Source organism: Rhamphochromis longiceps, linkage group LG23, assembly GCF_057381845.1.
Source record: "Rhamphochromis longiceps isolate RC_006_pf linkage group LG23, R_longiceps_female_GT1.1, whole genome shotgun sequence".
Taxonomy (NCBI): Eukaryota; Metazoa; Chordata; class Actinopteri; order Cichliformes; family Cichlidae; genus Rhamphochromis; species Rhamphochromis longiceps.
In genome coordinates, this window is record NC_140578.1 from 25,424,003 (window position 1) to 25,443,210 (window position 19,208).

At 41.7% G+C, this 19,208-nt stretch overlaps 1 protein-coding gene across 1 annotated transcript in view; it reads right to left on the bottom strand.

Annotated features, from left to right (window-relative positions):
- Nucleotides 1-19,208, bottom strand: part of ahr1b (aryl hydrocarbon receptor 1b) — a 69,546-nt gene that overhangs the window by 16,767 nt on the left and 33,571 nt on the right. Inside the window, exons 5-10 of the mRNA XM_085398132.1 lie at nucleotides 18,068-18,191; nucleotides 11,341-11,477; nucleotides 8,465-8,670; nucleotides 8,273-8,382; nucleotides 3,839-3,980; nucleotides 2,482-3,751 (exon numbers count right to left, since the gene is read on the bottom strand). Of these exons, the coding sequence (XP_085254258.1) occupies nucleotides 2,482-3,751; nucleotides 3,839-3,980; nucleotides 8,273-8,382; nucleotides 8,465-8,670; nucleotides 11,341-11,477; nucleotides 18,068-18,191 (1,989 nt within the window). The remainder of the gene's footprint in view (nucleotides 1-2,481; nucleotides 3,752-3,838; nucleotides 3,981-8,272; nucleotides 8,383-8,464; nucleotides 8,671-11,340; nucleotides 11,478-18,067; nucleotides 18,192-19,208) is intronic.

Genomic DNA, 19,208 nt, shown 5'->3' on the forward strand with positions numbered 1-19,208 from the left:
TTGTTTCCTGTTTGTGTTGGAATCATCAAAATCCCACCAACAAATTAAGATCTGTACAAAGTCAGACAGACAAAGGGTTTATCCTTCAGGTCTCAATAGTGCCTGCAGTAAAAGCACACACTGTAATCCAGCGTTAACACCAAGCCCTTCAAACACATTCATCACAAATAAAAATAACCTTCCTAGTAAACTAGCCCTGACTCTAACCTTTCACTTATCCCAACTCCCATTGACTGTTTTCTTAGGCAGTGCTGCTCTGACCCATCTATCCCTTGTCTTATTTACATGGGATGTCTGATCACATCATCACAGTGTACTCTGAGCTCCATGCCAGCCCGCAGCCTTTGTGCGTTGGCTTGGAAAAAAAAATCCATGGTCATGACAGTGAAAGAGAGCAGCACAAGGCTAAAGGGTTGGAGTTTCTAGATTCTGCGGCCCTGGATTTGTTGATGGTCAATGATATTTGAGGGCATCTTCAGGCCTTGTGAGCTGGCTGTAGTCACAAACCTAACTCCCACAGCAAACAGGTCTGAGGAGAAGTAGCCACTATGGACATCTGAGGTTAACTAATGAAAGGTACCTACTAGCTATCTTTCACAGTATTTTCATTATCTGACAAATATGGCTTAATTGTACTAACAGACCATCCAAGATGTCGATGCTCCAGTTAGGCTGAGTGTAAGCCTTGTAGTTTATTAGTCTGTTACTTGGCATTAACTAGCAGATATCCGTTTTTATCCCGTCTGTTTTTTTTCTAATTTTGGATGCTAACCAAGCTAGCTAGTGTTAGCTGATAACTCAGTACATAGTTGTCTCGTCCACTACGGCCACTTCTGGCTCAGAGAGCCATGCAAATCTCTCTCTCTCAAATATATATATATATATATATATATATATATATATATATATATCTATATATATATATATCTATATATTTATTTATTAGGGGTGCAACGATACACAAAATTCACGGTTCGGTTCGGTTCTTTGGTGTCACGGTTCGATATTTTTTCGATACAAAAAAAATGTTCATGCCTTTTTAATTTGTCATTTATTAAAATTATAAATATATATTTTAACTCAAAAGTACAGTTTTTAAATTTAACCCTAACCATTGTGCGTGTTTTTTATTTTGACAGCGAATGCGCACCTGTGGACCACTTATGTGCAGCCCTGGTTTTTTAGCTCGTCATATTGCAGCCACAGAAATTATTTTGTCCATGAAACCATAAAGCTGCACTTTCTTTTTGCCTTATAGTCTGATTTGTCATAACTTTTCCGTTTTGTGGTAAGCTTTTCTTTGGCTGTCACTTCTTCACCCTGACCTGTCTTATTTGGCTCAGCAGAACTAAAATATATATCCTGCTGCTTTTACACACGGACTCACATAAGCTCAGCGATTCTCTGCGCGATCAACCTCTCACATGTTTAAGCTGCGGGAGATTTCACTTGTCATGTTTGCATAGTAAGCTAGCGATTGATAAGACGATGTCAGAGGAATTGGTGCACAAATTATCATCACTCACAGATCAGTGCTGTCGCTCTCTATACACAGTTCGCGCGATTGCAAAGTGAAAGCAAAAAACAAGCGCAAATTCAAACGCGATTTCAATATGTCACATATTGACAGCGGCTCACCGATGCCAATGACATAATTACCCAGCTACATTTCTGAAAGAATGCAAAAGCATTGACATATATTTTTCCTTCCTACAATAGCCCGACAGGCAGGGCAGAGATAGATTTTGGTAGCCCGACTGGAAAAATCGCTAGCCCCGGGACGTCGGGCTAGCGATTTTGTGAGCCCTGTATCTGATTGAGGAATCACTCATCTTTGGAAAAGAGAGTTTATTACAGAGAAATGGCTCTTTCCAAAATAAAACGTTAACGAGCTAACTGCGCTAACACACTAGTTCCCACCCATGTAATTGAGCATTGCGTGGCACATCCAACATACTGTTTTACTTTAGTCCATGACGCGCTTACCTTCAGGGTCATACTTCACATGAAAACCAAAATAATTCCAAATGCCAGATCTGAATGAGGGTGGGGGAGGTTCAATTTGCCATGTTGCAAGGAGAGCTTAACTTCTGTCTCGCTAGCTTGCCCTGCGCTCTTCCTTCTGACGATAGCGCTGTCTGTGTTGAGCGCTCAGTGAATCTGCGTTCGACAGTGCAGCCTAGGCGGAGTAGTCAAACGCAGATTCACTGAGCGCTCAACACAGACAGCGCTATCGTCAGAAGGAAAGTTGATAAAATAAATTACAAATTTTGTATTGTTCGATACATATGCGTACCGAACGGTTCGATATCGATACGAATATCGTTGCACCCCTAAAATATATATATATATACATATATATATATACTACACACTACGTATACTACACACACATCTATGATTATGACCTATTTGGGTCATGCGATTAACCTTCTGGCTAATTCAGTTTCAGGTTGAACCTATATTTCCACAGTCTCTCACCTTGCTGTGAGTGGAGTCTTGGGTGGCAGCAAACACACCGTAGGTCTCTAAGGATGGTACACTGTGCGGTGGCTGTGTCAGGACCAGTAACTGCTCCAGCTCCTCAGTCTGTTCATGCTTATGGTGTCCCAGCAGCTGGTAGGGCTGCACAGTGCTCACCAAACTTTGACAGACCTCCTGTAACGTAGAGTCATTTAACACTGCGCCGTCTGTGCCACTGACGCTGTAATGTTGGTGTCCAGCAACCACGCTTGGGGGAAAAGCTGAGAGTCCATTTGGGATGCAGGACCCGTTTAAAGTCGGTCCGAGCAGATTATTCTGGAAGCCAGACAACAGAGTGCTCTCACTGCTTACCTGCAGGTACTGGAGGGGGGCAGAGAGCTGTTCCTGTTGCAGCTGCCACTGTGGAGCGTTCGCATGTTTGCTGTCCAGCTCCGTGGCTTTGTTATGGTTGGTGTGATGACGGTTGTGGTGATTCCCCGTCCGTACCACCCAGTGACTGTCAGGTCCCCCCGTCACTGGTCCAGCAGTCAAGCACACCTGCTGGGAGACACTTTGGGCAGAATCTGAGTTTGACTGGTGGTTTGAGGACCCAAATCTGCCTGTGTTCACCTGTTCCTGCCTCTCGCTCGCACCCTCCAGAGAGTCGTGAATGTAGGAGAGGATTTCGTTGTTGGTGAGAAGGTCACTGAGAGTTGGGATGTGATCTGGGTCCAGTTCCACATGCATCATCCTCTCGTCCAGCAGCAGCCGCTCCAGGTCCTCGGCATTTAGGCCCAGATTCTCTAGGGCGCTGAACAGTTCGCTGTTGGAGCATGTTTCCTCTCCATCGAGAGACAGAGAGTCCAATGTGGTCAGAAGGGGGTCAAAACTGGAGGTTTTGCCGTTGCATTCCCCTGGCGACTCCTCGCTAGAGACGACATACCAGCTGTCACCACTGAACAAAGCACCCAGACCATCAGCCCTGCTCTGCTGCTCACTGGAAAGAGTGCTGTGGTAGGACACTTTAGGCTCCGTATCTGGCTGGCATACGTATACGGACTCATCCTGACTCATCAGCGCCCCCAGTAGGGACTTTGGGTCCAGCTCATCTGAAGAGCCCTTCTCTCCTTTGCTTTTCTTGGACTTGCTGCCTCTGGCTTTGCCCTGGAGCGGGTCGGAGAAGCCGTGCAGCGGATACCCAGTTTGGTAGAGCAAAGCCTCACCGGTGGCAAAGGTGAAGGGGAGATGCATAGATCTCTTCCTCAGGTGTTCCCCTCCTTCTTCGTCCCTGTGAATGAATCCATTAGAGAGGAGAAATAAAATAAAGAAGAAGAAGAAAAAAAAAAAAATCACACTGGAATCAAGAAACACTCACGCCAAAGGCCTCTGAGTGGCGATGATGTAGTCTGGCTTGCCGTTCTTGTAAATGAGCCGGGCGTTGGCCTGGACCCACTTCCACCTGTTGTCCTTGGTGAGCAGCCTAAAGACGGTGAGGCCGCTCTCACCCGTCTTTATCACTGGAAAGACAGAGGACACGTTAGAGCCTCTGCTGTCTGCACACACTCACTCACTAATGCTCCCTTAGCTTAGCAGGACATGCTGCCGATGCTGGCTTTGGCTACATGTACATGTTACACGTGCTGTTTGCACACAGCGATGCGACGCCAAAGCTTCATTTTCATGAGTTCCTCATCTTCCACGGCCTGTGCTCGTGTAATCGAGGTGCAGCTCGTGTTTCTGAGCTTTCTAATGTCAAAAACAAGGGCGAGACTACAAAACCAGCACAAGAGTTTTTTTAAATTATTTTTTTAAAAACTTGCTCTGAAACAATTGCTGTTTCTGAAAAATATTTTTAAGCTTGAACCCACACAGAGAAGCTTCAGAAAGTCAATAAACAGAAGAGAGAGATGGATAATTTATTTTAATTAAATAACAAAGGGATGGATCTGTAAAGTAACATTTAAGATTGAACTGTAAATTTTCTTCAAAGCAGACTTGCTGCACAAATACCAACATGGATATATGTGATGTAAACACTGGCATTTTCCCGAGGGTACAGAGAAAAGGATCACCACTCAAACATACACTGTGGAAAAGAAAGAAAAATAAAAAAAATATTACTTGGGGAAAAAAGAAATAATTATCCCCTGTATTGCTCACACAGTGCTGGTTGGATAAATTCAAGGGTGATATCTATGAAACTTCAACTAAAGTAATACATGCCCCTCTTTGTCCCTTTGTTGTCCTCAAATACTTACAGGTAAAATGTGACAATAGGAAAGAGATACAGCTGTTAGGTTTATAGATCCCTGAACATCTGATTGCTCTGGTTTTTTAAAAAAAGTATCAGGGGGAGTGGACACAGCTGGATTATGAGACACAGGTGAAGCTAATGAAAGACAATGTGTCTGGGGAGGAAGTAAAATTAAACACTAGATGCTAGAGATGAGAAGCTATCAAAATAAAACAGGAAGTCAGAGCTATAACTGATTAGGGAACTGCACACAAAAGATGACAAGACAGGAAACAGAGGGAACACTCAAAAATTAACATTCACACTCGAAAATTACAAGTAAATTATAATAGAAACCAAAAAACCCCCAAACACTCCAGAAAACATAAAAATGAATAAACAAAACTAAAACACCAAACAAAGAATTCATCAGTGCTCAAATGTTCAAAAACCCACAATCAGACCTAGGATGATTACAATCTGCCCCGCCGATATATCGATATAAGACACTGGCTGATATATTGGTATTGACATTTTGAAGGTGTGATAAACAAAAAAGTAAAGAAGAGACAGGAGAAACAGCCTTTAAGTATATTATGAGTGTCAGCGTTCCAACTGGAACGCTGCAAGCAACCATCTGATCTGAGCAGAGTCGGGCAGATGGTAAACAAGCAAATAAAAAAACTGCACGTAAAAAGTTGGGGAAATCTGTTTATGTTTTGTGCATCTGAAAGAAAAATATCAACTCATATATCATAGTTTTAAATCACCAAATATCGGTGATGGTATCTGTACTGGTTTTGGTCTTAAAACCACTGTATCGGTCAGGCATCAGCTCTTGTTTTTTACTCCTCAGAGAAACGTCAGTTTTTGTGTCACATGAAAGGACACACAGACAGAATACATGATACTATTTCTACTTTGTGATATCAAATAACAGAGCCAACATCATCTGTCTTCACTTAGGGCTAATAAGATACATAAGCTAATGTAACGTCATTTTTTGTTCATGGTAAATAAAAAGACGCACAGATTTAGTGGAGATCAGTTTGTACTATACCAACAGAAACCCTGAACTTCGCAGATCTACAGATGTTTTAAGAAATCCTGAACCGGATTAGCAGTCTTGGTTTAAAACACGTTTGTGTTTAAAAAAAAAGTAAACAAAATGAATCATCTGCTTTCTTCCTCCAAATCACCAAAAACGTGAAATCATCCTACACAGTTTATCTGCTCTTATTGTCATTATGAGGGAATTTTTGTGTTCTGGTTTTATTACACAGGGTCTATGATATAGAAGTGATTTACCTCGCCTCCCATCTGTGTTCATCCGAGCATGCTGAATGTGCATCTCTGCGTTTCTATGCATACATCTTCCATTCTGTATGCATGAGTAAATGCACACAGCATGTATGTGTATGTACGTGTGTGAGATGTGCCTGGTGGTGGTGGTGCGGGCGTTGCTCGGCGCCATGGTTACACATAACCGGGTCATTCGGTACACGAGGTAAGTAGGACACTTGACTCTGGCTCCTCATCCATGAGCGCCTGTTTGTGAGCTATATGTGTTTGACATGTAATGATGAGCCACACGTGAGGTCAGTAAACTCTGACTCAGATTACAGATTATAGATCATAGAGGAGATTATGCACTGACTCTAATGGGACATTTTCTGTCCTATATGTTTCCTGTGTGCCTACAACGGATTCCTCAGAAATGGCCAGATGTGATGTGCATCAAACTTGACCTGCAGCAATTTAAAAGGTTATTTATAGGTTGGAAAATAATCACAAGAATACTCTCGTCCTCTGAGTCACATATGGGCAACTATTTCACCATAGGACAAATCTCAACCCGACCTACAACATCTGTAAAAACAAAAACAAAACTAGGGATTTTCCTGCATACAAAAGACCTGAGTGCCCACAAAAGAAGTTCTGACCTTCCTTTAGTGGAAGGTCAGAACTTCTTAATCTTAAAATTAATCTTGAAATGAACTCAGTCCTCCTCCAAAGACCCAGTTTGTACCAGAAAGAAACTCTCTAATCTGTCACGTTCTTGTATACATTCATTAAACATTATATATATATATCTTCTGTGTGATAACACATAACAGATCAAAGATCAGCTGCCTCCTCACTAAGTGCACCCTTAGTCCCTCCATAACAATTAAGTGCTAGCCAGGTACTGCTAATCAAATCTTCACATATGTGCACCTCTATAGAAGAAGTTGGGGATGTGTGCTGTCTGGAGCATTCAGGTGTGTTAACATAGTGAGTGACAATTCTCTGAGCAGTGGATGTACCAGTAAATTCACTCCACAGTCAGACCGTGCAATGTTTCAAAAAACCCAAGAGCTACATCTCAGACTCCACAGGCCTCAGTTAGCATGTTAAATGTTGAAGTTCATGATGGTTCCATTATTACCCAGGAGAGCCTCTTCTTTCTAAAAAGAACACGGCAGCACGGCTTAAGTCTGCAAAGCTGCATCTGAACAAACCACAAGACTTCTGGAACAATCTCCTTTGGACAGATTATACCAGCCCAGTGAAGATGTTTGAGCATAACAGACAAAACCAAACTCAGCTTATCAGTACAAACACCTCATACCATCTGTCAGAGCAGTGGGGTGTTGATTCGGGCTTGCCTTGCAGCCACAGGACCTGGACAGCTTGCAGTCACTGAGTCGAGCATGAACTTCTCTGTGTAGCAAAGTATTCTAGAGTCTAAGTCTGAGGACATCTGTCTGACAGCTAAAGCTTGGACCAAAGCTTGGACCAAACTGGGTCATGCAAGCACAGCAGCAAATCTACAACAGAAGGACCGAAAAAGAAAAGAATGAAGGTGATGAAATGGTCCAAACCTCAACCTAACTGAAATGCTGTGGTGGGACCTTAAAAGAGCTGTACATGAACCTCAATGAACTGAAGTAACACTGTAAAGAAGAGTGGGCTAATATTCCTCCACATAATTGTGAGAAACTAATAAAGTCATACAGAAACAATTACTTCAACTTATTGCTGCTAAAGGTGGTTCTACAAGCTGCTGAACCATGGGGTGTACTCAGCTTTTCACATAGTTTCTGCATTTTGGTTTAGTTTTTGTACTTTCTTGTTGCCATGAAGGCTGGTGTTATGTTCCCGGGGTTTTTGTGCTGAGTTGAGTTTTGGATTCTTGTGTTTTTACTGAGTTTTTGTTCAAGTTTTTGCCTCCTTCTATCTCTTCGCTGTAATGTCTTTGTTTTCTTTCCATGTTTCACCGATACTCTTCTTTTAATTATTTCCTGTTTTGCATTTATTTTGGTTTTACTTCCTGATCTTTTCCCTCCTTTCAGATCGTCAGCCCCGTCCTCACTGCTGCAGAGCTCTGCTCTCCCCTGTGTATCATTGTTCAGTCAGACATGTGTATTTTTACAGTCTTGACCTACACCTTCCAATGTAGTTGTGGTTTTTTGCTTACTTTAAGTCAGGCCTCTATCTATATTTAATTCCAGTACTTCCAGTCATTTGCACCAGTAACCTTTCAGGCTGAATGCTGCAGAGAAGCGTACAGAATGTAGAACAGTTGTGACTTACTACGGACGTGATTTTCGGCGCAGTACAGCATGTCAGCAGCGTGGATGAACTGGTATCCTGAACCTCGCACTCTCAGCTCCGCCTCGGTGTATCCCAGAACTATCTTACCCCTAAAAAAACCCCAAAACAAGTGTAAACAAAATTATTAAATAATCAGAATAAATAATCATGTTTGCCAGTGCTATGATATACTTTGCATCGCACGCCATGGGCGTGAAGTCCAGCTTGTGTTTGGTCCTGAAGATCATGTTCCGCGTCCTGATTTCCAGGATGGCTGGAGGCTGGAGGGGCGTGGCGATGGCAAAGAGCGCCAGCTGGGGCGGCGTGGTTCGGTCGCTATCGCACTGCTGCCGGCTCTGGCCGTGAAGGAACTTCAGCCGACCCTGGATGTTGAGCGCCTGAGAAGGTTTGACAGCGTTAAAATCGCGGTGTTAAGTCATTAAATCCGAGGCATTAACTTCATCTCCGTGAAGACAGTGAGACAAATGAGAGAGCCCAGAGTGGTTCCTGCTCAGATCGAGCTTCTCAGCAGACACATAAGTGCTGCTTCCTCTCTCCCTGTCAAGCAACATCAGTCTTATTTACACTGCTGGGTGATATAGAGAGTAGAAACCACTTCAGGATACACTGTAAACACAGTAACATGATTCTGAGCAGTATTGAAGTGAATGTTACAGTTTTTAGAGGTCTTGTTGAGAAAATAAGACTCCTTATTGTCATTCTTTCAGCAGAACAGCAGGACTCTTAAACTAACCAGTAGAAAACAGAAGTGACATGTTCTGTAATATTAAACTTCAGCCAGGACTTTTGATCTGAAGTTATTTAAAGGCCCATCCATGTGTAACGGGGGTTATTGCAGAGGTAGACCACAAAATAATCCTTTATTGGCTGGTTAAAAAGGCACTGAAACACAATGTCAGAAAGGTAAACAAACTAGGAACATGAGGAACAACATAGGGTAAGAGACAAAGGAAAAGGAAAGACAGGCGTGTATCCACAAACAGGGGTGTCAGGTGATTAGAGAGCTCTGTGAGCTGGGGAGGAAACACGGGAAGCAATCAAACCCAGGAGCAATGAATGTTCCCAAAATTAGTTCCCACGCAAAATTATGGTTGAATTCATGAAATGTACGTGCTGACTTTCTTCTCAAAAACATGAGGAACCATTGGCCTTATGCAATCTCCACACTATCCGTATACTGCCCTGCCCCCATTTCTCAGTTAGCCATCGGGACAAATATCTGTCAGTTCACAATGCAACTGTAAACTGTCTCAACTTTGCAATTGAGAAATGGAAAGAGCAGCAGAAAGACTCCCTAACTTAAAAGAATAACAGATACGATAAAAACAACATAAAGGGGTGGAGCTGGAGTGAAAAAGGGTTGCAAAGCAGCTTGCAGAGATAACAACAGCAACTGTGGTCAGTGTCAAATGTGTTGGTGAGATATGGAGAGGATTTAGCTCTTTAGTGTCTTCTCATTGGTTATGCCTAGCAAACAGAAGGTTTGAACAGCAGGTGGGTGGGGGCACCTTAGAGCTAATCCCTAATATCAAAATATTAGGAACAAGCCCTAAAGGATGATGTTTTTAAAGCAACACCCAGCAATAAGTTGATGATGTAAACTTTAACGTGTTGTTAACATGTTTTGTTGTCACCTGAATCCACCTCCATCCTTCATAGCTAAAGGTTTCTGATAATGGAAGTTCAGTAAATATCACAGAAGCCTCAGGGAGGCTGTAACAGAGCAGAATGGTTGGATCAGCAGCCCGCAGGGAGGTTTTTACAGCCTCACAAAAACCTAAAAACACTTTCTCCTGTCTGCTGTCCTTTTCTCACCCTGCTGCATCTCATGTGAAGACCCCTCCTCCCTGTCCTCCTCCTCCTCCTCTGTTAGCTCTGGTTAATTGACCTTGGTGGGTTTCAGAGCCTGCGGCCGTGATGTCAGGAATCTAGCCCCGAATAGCAGGAGGGATTACAGAAAACAAAGCCATAGCAACCGGTAGACCGCGGCAGAAACCTGGCTTACTGCTCACGCAAATGCACGTGTGAGAGGGAAGACTGAGAGAAGCTGGTTCAAAACCCACCACAAGTCCTGCTGAAGTACCTTGGAGCAAGACAACCAACACCTTTAACTCTCTCCTACATGTGCAAGCCTTCAGGTGTTTCATAGAACAATAATACATTTTTAATCAAATAGAAGAAGCTGCCCTCACCTCCGCTCCAATCTATATTTTTTATTTATTTATTAAAATATTATTTTTGTAACTTTTAACTTAAAAGCCCTAAAAATCTCCACCACTCAACCACATTATGCTTTTCTTGGTGGGAGCGGCAGTGGCCTGTCTGAAGCGTCCATTCTGACTGAGCAAGTTTTCCCCCAGAGCTGCTCTCACCTGCTGTGGGTGGTGGCGAGGATTAAGGGCATTTTTTTTCCCCACGACCCCGAGGTTCTCCTAAGGAGGATTATGGGAGTAAATGGTAGCTTCTGATCGCCGATGGTGATCGCCGAGGTGGCACGCCATACCGCCGGCAGTACAGTAGGGTGTAGCGGTGTGCAAAAGTCACAGCTCGGTGTAAACCTCACAGCTTGTTTTTAAGAACCAGCAGAAAAACCCCCAAAACTGTCCATAATTATTTCTGTGAAGATGCAGAATACTGCATAATAAGACTCTGTGGGCTGTCTGCTTGCAGTTATAGAAAAAAATAAAAGGAAAACTCTGCAAAGACAAATCTGCATCATTCGCATGACGAAATTAACAATTAAAGCACAAAAACTGTTTTTATGTACACCCTTAAGTAACAGGCCTCAAAACACATTTTTAACATATTTATTTAAAAATCCTTTCTGCAGCAGGAGGGTGGAGCACTCTATGAGGTCACACTTATCCATGAATAGAAAAAAATGCCTGAAAGTGAGTGTTTTCCAGTTATCTGAAACAGACTTTTGTTCACATTGAATATAAACATCTAACACTGGAATGAGGGAAAATAAAATCGAAGATGTTAACTTTTATCTGTTTCCTTGTTAAATTGTTAAAATCTAAAGAATAACGCAAAAAGCGTCTCACCAGGAAGCCGAAGGAATTGTCCAACAAACAGCGGAAGCGGCAGACGAAACTTCGCTCCAGGAAGGATGAGTTTTCAGGGGGCAGCTGTTCGGGATTGTAGCTCACCAGGCAGGAAGAGGTCGACACCGATTTCCCATCTGAGAACGATATTTTTAAATGATATTTTTACCGTGTGGGTGTATATATATATATATATATATACAGTCACTGTAACAAGAACGTACACCCTCTGTCTGTTCTAAGGTTTTTATCAGGACATAATCAAATAATCTTTTCCGTATGACTTTATCAGTCTCTCAGTGGATCCATTATGGCCCAGTCTCCATTCAGCACTTGAGTTCATTGAGTTTTGCAGGCTTTTGTTTATGCACAGCTCTTAACTGTGCAGCAAGCCCAAATCATCACCCCACCACCACTGTGTACTGTCGTTTCCAAGCGATTTCAAGTCCATCAATCTACACTGAGTGACTGTTCAACTAAGACTGATGTACCTCCATGGATGTGTGCTGTGAAATCAACTGTGAGTTGTGGTTTAGTGGCTGATGTGCAGTCTCCTGTGTGTTTTCTTTTGTGTGCATGCACTATAACATTTAGACCAACTCTCGAGAGGGTTTAGTCAAAGGTCACCTCTTCTGGCCTCTCCGTGACCTTGGTTCAGCAGAAACCAGCACATCTCCTCTCTCTCTCGACTGGATTTGATCTTTCAGCTCTACAGTTTTTACAGAAATAAACCATCTTCGGCCTTTCAGTGCTTCATAACAACACCATACTTAGCCAGTACATCCACAGCTGTAATAACATTTACACGAAAGTCTTTCTATATATATGTTATTTATGCTTGCCGGGAGATTTGTAATTCTAATTGGACCACAATTACCAAATGTAATTGGAGCCATTTGTAATCCAGTGTTAAGCCAATAGATATATAACTGAAGAAGCCGCATTTGGAGTGTGTTATGCGTTTCTGTTGCCACTAACTTGGCCTGATTATGAGCTATGATCTATGCTCAATGCCAAGCTTTTGTCATACTTTAATTAACGAAACTAAGAAAAAGGGACTATGTTGTAAGTTGTTTTATGAGTCTTTAATTTGAAATATCCCAATCAGAAATCCCTCATTTGATCTGACTTAATGTTAAGTGAGAGTCCTGATATTATGAGCCATATATAGTAAACTGAGAAAAATATCGTGTGAGCACAATACTCAAATAATGCTGATAGGTGTGGTTAGTTTTATGGGTGATTAACAAAAGTTACGCTGTTTTCTAAACACAGGCGCAGTCAGTTAATTTCATTAGCAAGTGCAAAAAATAAAACAATTAGTAAACTGTGTGTCATAAACATCAGTAAATCGGTCTGCATGTCTGATTTAAATATTCTCCTCCCTACAAATGCATTCAACAGGGTCAGTCGATGAAATTTCTGAGTTCCCACCTCTTGCATTCAATCTCATCACTGTGCATTCTTTCTAAATACACAAAGAACCCTGGTTGGGTTGGCACAACTTGTTTGGAAATTTGTTAGGCTAATGTTGGTTTCTGTTAGACAGAGGGAAAAAAAGAAAGATGTGTACATTACAGCCCAACTTATACATCGGACGATATTAGCTATTTGCTGATATGTCAGCTGATATGTCAGATAGTATCAGCATTTACAACGGCTGATAAATAAAAATTTAAAAAATTTAAAAGCGATGGGTAAAAACCCTGTAACTATCTTATGCATCATATATAGTCGTATTATCTTAGTAAATAATAAACAAAATAATTAAAAAACTTACATGTGACAAATATTAGGGAAAAGAATATTGGCCTATATTTTAAAATCACCAAATATCAGTATTGGTGTTAAAAATCCTATGCTGGCTCTAGTAAAGGATACATTTGTTGATGTTTGGGCTTTCACTTTACCTTTCCTTTTTTTTCATATTGTGTTTTATGTGTTGAGCTATTCTGCTTTATTTCAATCAATCCTAAAACTGTGGCAAATTTTTCTGTGGCCTTCTTTAATTCTGCACCCTCTGTTACTGACTGTTCCATACCTCCTATGGCTGATGTCTTTGCAAATTCTTTGTTATCCACATGCTCCTCTATCCTTGACGTTGTGGCACCTCAACTTTGGTTAAACGACTTTACACGTGCCCTACGACGTGCGTGTTGCCGAGCTGAGAGGAGGTGGAAAAAAGATAAGCTCCAGGTATCTTTTGACATTCTACGTATGAGCCGTCTGAAATTTCAATACGCTGCTAAAATGGCTAAAGCAGCTTTCTTGTCAGACATTATTGTGACTAATGGACATAACCCTTGAACGCTATTTAAAATCTTTAACTCAGTGGTCAGTCCCTGTCCTGAAATACCGAGGGTGTCCTCCCCGGCTCTCTGCACACAATTCTTAAATTATTTCACAGATAAAATTTCATCTCTTAAGTCTCCACACTCTTCAGTGGTGAGCCCTGTTTCCATCTCAGGATGTTTATCAACTTTTAATCAGTTTGAGCCATCACTCCCTACCCTTAAGCAAATAGACTCTGTGCACCTTGGCATATGCTACTTCCGGTGGGGAAACTCCTGTAGGGCGCTTCGTTTCCAGTGTGATACTCGTTCCTTGTTTACGGCCGTTTTTTCCAAAACAAGTCAACCAAATAGATGAATCAAGCTGCGATTTACATTTCTCGAGATGTCTTGGGCATTTACGGAATATATCTGTAGATGATTTTTATCCACCTGTCGATATTGTTCCCCCATGCCTCAGAGCAACAGAGAGAAAGGATTCAAGTTCTATATTTCTCAGTATTTGTAAACAGCGGTCCCTCGTTTATCGCGGGTGTTATGTTCTAAAAATAACCCGCGATAGATGAAATCCGCGAAGTAGCCAGCTTTATTTTTTACAATTATTATAGATATTTTAAAGCTGTAAAACCCCTCACTACACACTTTATACACTTTTCTCATACAGGCATGAACAGTTTCACACTTTTCTTTCTTGTTTAAACACTCTCAAAGTTCAAACCTTTGTAGAAAAATAAGTCCAGTATTATAGAATGAAACCAAAGGTCAAACCCTGTTTTCAGGTCCAGAGCATGGGAATAGAGCAGCTGTGAGAGACTTCAACATTAATGAATCATTAATGAATCAGTGAATCAGAAGTCCAATTTTTTTGTGCGATGGTTAGCTTCCTCTGCCTTTTGGGTGCTACCGCAGGTGCCTTTGACGGTGTAAGACGTTTCGTCGACATTGTTGTTTGTTGGGGAAAAAACATACAGTACAGCACTTTAGAGTCACACTGCTAGCGATAGATGCAGCGATTCTGTACTGTACAGGAGAGACGGCACGGAGGAGATCGACAATGGTCTGCAGCCGATCAGGACGCAGAACAGAATGCGATGTGTAGAAAAAAAAACCCCAAAAAAACAAAGCATGAAAACTTGCTCAAAAAAAACTGTAAAAAAGCGAGGCCGCGATAGTGAACCTGCGAGGGACCACTGTAATTTTGAAGGTAAGTGACAACATAACCTTCGTAAATACTAACGTATAGAAACCCTTACCAGCAATCTCGATTCATACTTATGTGCGATCTCATTTCCAAATTACAATGATTTAAAAAAAAAAAAAAAAAAAAGACGACGACGATTGTACCGCATTTTGATCCGGGACGTAATCTGCATGAAAACAAGCGCTCACTTATACCACGTGATACAGAAGCTGTGCCATGTGATGCTAAAATTAGCAGGGAAAAAACAACGGAGAGCACGTCAGGGATGACGAGAAAGTGACAGGAGAAAATCCGTCCCGGTCAACCACCCAAACATCAATAACGGGAACCTTATACAGCGCTTCCCTATACACGTCGAACTCCCGCAGGCACAAAGAAATTACGGAGGCTATTACTTATCAACTGACCAAAGATATGGCTCCCATCAACACTGTGCAAAACCAGGGATTTAGGAAAATGATCAACACCCTAGACAAACGCTACACAGTGCCGTCCCGCAACTATTTTTCTATTGTTGCACTACCTGCTCTATACACGCAGTGTCGAGCAACGGTGGAGACGGAATTTCAAGCAGTACAACATTTTGCGGCAACGGCAAAACGTGAGACATTTGTTGTTTTTATGTTTATTTATTGTTTTCATGTTCAGTCTCAACTGTTACGAAGTTGATGTGCAGTTAATAAGCGCAATAAATATTTATACTGGAAAAGAGAATCGTGAGAGAATCGTGATCTCAATTCTAAGCCAAAAAATCGTGATTCTCATTTTATGCAAAATCGTGCAGCCCTACCAGCAATCATTCATTTATTTTTTTTGTGGCTTTTTTTCACGGTTTGTTGACATGCTGTGTAGGTGTGTACTTGACTAGCTGATATCGACATAACAGGGGAAACATCTGGCTTTGACTATTGTTCACCTGTAGTTTGAATGCTGAACATTTGCCTTTTTAAATCATAAGAACTGTCACTTTAGAGAGATGTGCTTCTTAATGCGAACGATGTGTCTTCTTTTGCAGTTTGTAATGCAGTTCTGCTTGTGTTGAGTGATGTAAACAACCGATCGATCTAAACTCTTTAAGCATCAAAATTGATCATTTGATTTTTTTTATGACACAGTAATGGTGAGCGTTCCCACCTTCTTATCTTTGTAACTTAACGCGATCTTTCTGTTTTCGTGTTTTGGACATTATTTTGGAGTACATCTTCGCAGTAGCGATTGACCGCAAAGTAAAGCTACCGGAAATATACAACCCTAAATCCGGAAGTTAGAGTTTTTCTCGTGCACAGGGTCTATAGTTGAACAACTGAAAAATACCAATTCTGTACACGATATCCTCCCATCTCACATTAGCAAGGATGGTTTTAATGCAATTGGGCCTAGTATTCTATCTTTAATGAATTCATCATTGTTTTCGGGCTGTGTCCCATCAGCCTTTAAACATGCTGTAGTGCAGCCTGTCCGCAAAAAAAAGGAGTCTTGATCATAATGACCCTGCGAATTATAGGCCAATTTCCAAACTCTGTTTGTCTTTCAACCACGTCATAGCACTGAAACAGCTCTGCTGAGAGTCCTTAATGATCTTCTCCCTAATTGCCGGCTCAGGACGCTCCGCGGTCTTAGTTTTATTGGACTTGTCCTCAGCCTTTGACATGGTGGACCATAATATTCTACCAACGAAGCTAGAACATACAGTGGGCATTAGAGGTAACGCCCTTAACTGGTTTAAATCGTACCTTTCAAACAGGTCCTTCTCTGTGACTCTGGGTACCTGTTCTTCTTCTGTTGCATCTTCCTGCTGTGGTGTGCTCAAGGCTCTGTGTTGGGCCCCATATTGTTCTCACTGTATATACTACCTCTAGGCTCTATCTTTGAAAAATACAACATCTCATTTCATTGTTATGCTGATGATATACAAATTTACTTCCGGCTAACTGATGATGTCGCACTGTCACTGCACTGCTTCCTAGAGTGTATGAGAGAAGTCAAAGAATGGCTTTTGGGCAACTCCCTTATCCTAAACGAAAAGAAAACGGAGATTGTGGTGTTTGACAGTCATATCCCCCCGGGGCCAACTAGCTGGATCCCTTGCCACTTTCTTCTCTGACACTGTTAGCAATCTAGGTGTTCTGATGGATAGCTCTTTCAAATTCAATAAACAACCTGTCCTCTGTAGTCAAATCTAGCTTTTACCAACTGTGTCTTATTTCTAAGGCTAAGCATTATATACCGCACAAGGATCTTAAAAGATTATTCATGCCTTTGTGACCTCTAGATTGGACTACTGTAATTCCCTCTGCTTCGGTCTCCAATCTGCCCTTCTCCATAGATTGCAGCTTGTCTAAAATGCTGCGGCACGCCTTTTGACTGGAACCAGAAGGTTTGCCTCTATCACCCCTGTCATTGCTGATTTGCACTGGCCCCCTATCAAATACCGTATTGAATTTAAAATATTGCTACTTACCTTTAAAATCCTAAACAATACTGCGCCTAGCTATCTGGTTGAACTCCTTAGACCATACACACCTGGGAGAGCCCTCAGATCATCAGCCCAATTACTCTTCGTACAGCCTAAATCTCGCCGTAAGACCATAGGTGACCATGCATTTTCCTTGGTTGCATCGAATTTGTGGAACAACCTTCCCATTGCTATTTGCACATCCGACTTCATCCAAACATTTAAATCACGACTAAAAACTCACTCATTTAACCTTGCTTTTCCGGTTAGTTAATGCATGTATCCTATACCTCACTCCAATACTATCTTCATTTTACTTAGTTACCATTGTATTTATCCCTTCACTTAATATCCATGTGTTTCTATTGGTTATGATTTGATATTTATACCTTATTTAACTTTTATTCTTGCGTAATTAATGCTATTGACCTGCTAGCATATTCGGGACATTGTTAATGGTCTTTTATTATTGATGTTTTAATCTGCTGTACTATTGTGAAGCACTTTGGTGTACCCATGGTCTTTAAGTGTGCTATATAAATAAAAGTTGTTGTTTATTTAATCCCTGCTGTTATAATTTGGGTCACACAAGAATTTCAAAACTTAATAAATAAAGTTTCTCTTATCTCTTATCTTGTGACGGCTGCTCAGAGAAGTCCTTCCGGATCAGGTTTACTGCCTTGCTAACAAGAACACTCTCATTACTCTGGCCTAGACTTCGGTTTTATTTTACCCTCTCTACTCTAGTTTAGTGAACCAGACTGTCTCCGTGAAGCAGACCTGGAGGATCTGTTGGGGGTTCGAGGCTCACAGGGGGGTTGAGGGCCCAGTGCAGGTTTCTCTTGAATTCCTGCTGGTCATCAGTGTGGATCAGCTCAAACACACTCTGGTGCATCACATCAGTCTAAAAGGACAGAGAAGAAGAATTTAAAGGTCAGTCAAGGTGGAACACAAGTCAAATTTTAAGCCTAATTAACTTTTTTATTTTATACAGTAATGCAGACCAAAGACCCCATGAGTAAAGGTGGATGTTTTGGTGGAGCAGGCACTATCAGGAGGTACCCTGAGGTGCGCTTGATTCCGTTTGCCTTGAAGTGGAGCCAAGAGAAATCAAGTGTCACTGCGACTTTGCTTCAAAGAGCTGAATCTGAGCCAGAGACCTGCTGCGACTCCCATATCTGCTGTCCAGACATGCCACGACCTGGCTTTGGACCCCAGTGAAACAACACTCCACCCTCCTCCCACTGTGGGAGGGGTCAGCGCGGGGTCACAGAGAGGAATGTTGACAGGTTGAAGTGTGACATGAAATGCGTTTCAAACATCAAACCAAGAGAAGGAGTTCATATCATACAGCCAATACTGCAGCTGATGAATGGATGTTACCTTCACTCTTATTATTTATCCTGTATACAAATATGTGAGAAAGCGGCTAAAAGAAATAATAAAACCAGAGAAAAACCAACGTTGTTTCTCTAGTTTATAGCAATGAACTACATTCACATTCAAAATATAATTACTTTGACCCAAAGATTTCCCAGCTAGAGTGTAATTATGACACTTCCCATGATAGTTAGCTACAGAAACTAAATTTTGTCTTTGGAAGTCACGAGGAATAACATGCCTGCGTGCAAAAATATTTAGAGTATGAGGATAAAATTCTGCATAGCATCATTAAAAATGAGTGAAGTTATAAAAAACAAAGCAAGTGATAATTCAGAAGGAGTCAGGTGGGAGGAACTGATCTTTCTGGAATAAACTGAGAGGATATGAAGATGACGGTTATTGTATTTCTTTGCGTTAGCCTGTCAGTTGGAGATAACGGGTATCATGGTGGTGTTTATCGACTTTCTCTGATAAGCCAGACTTTCTGCTTCCGGCCTTTCACGCATCATGTGTCAGGGTATGGCTGCATGGGAGGTAA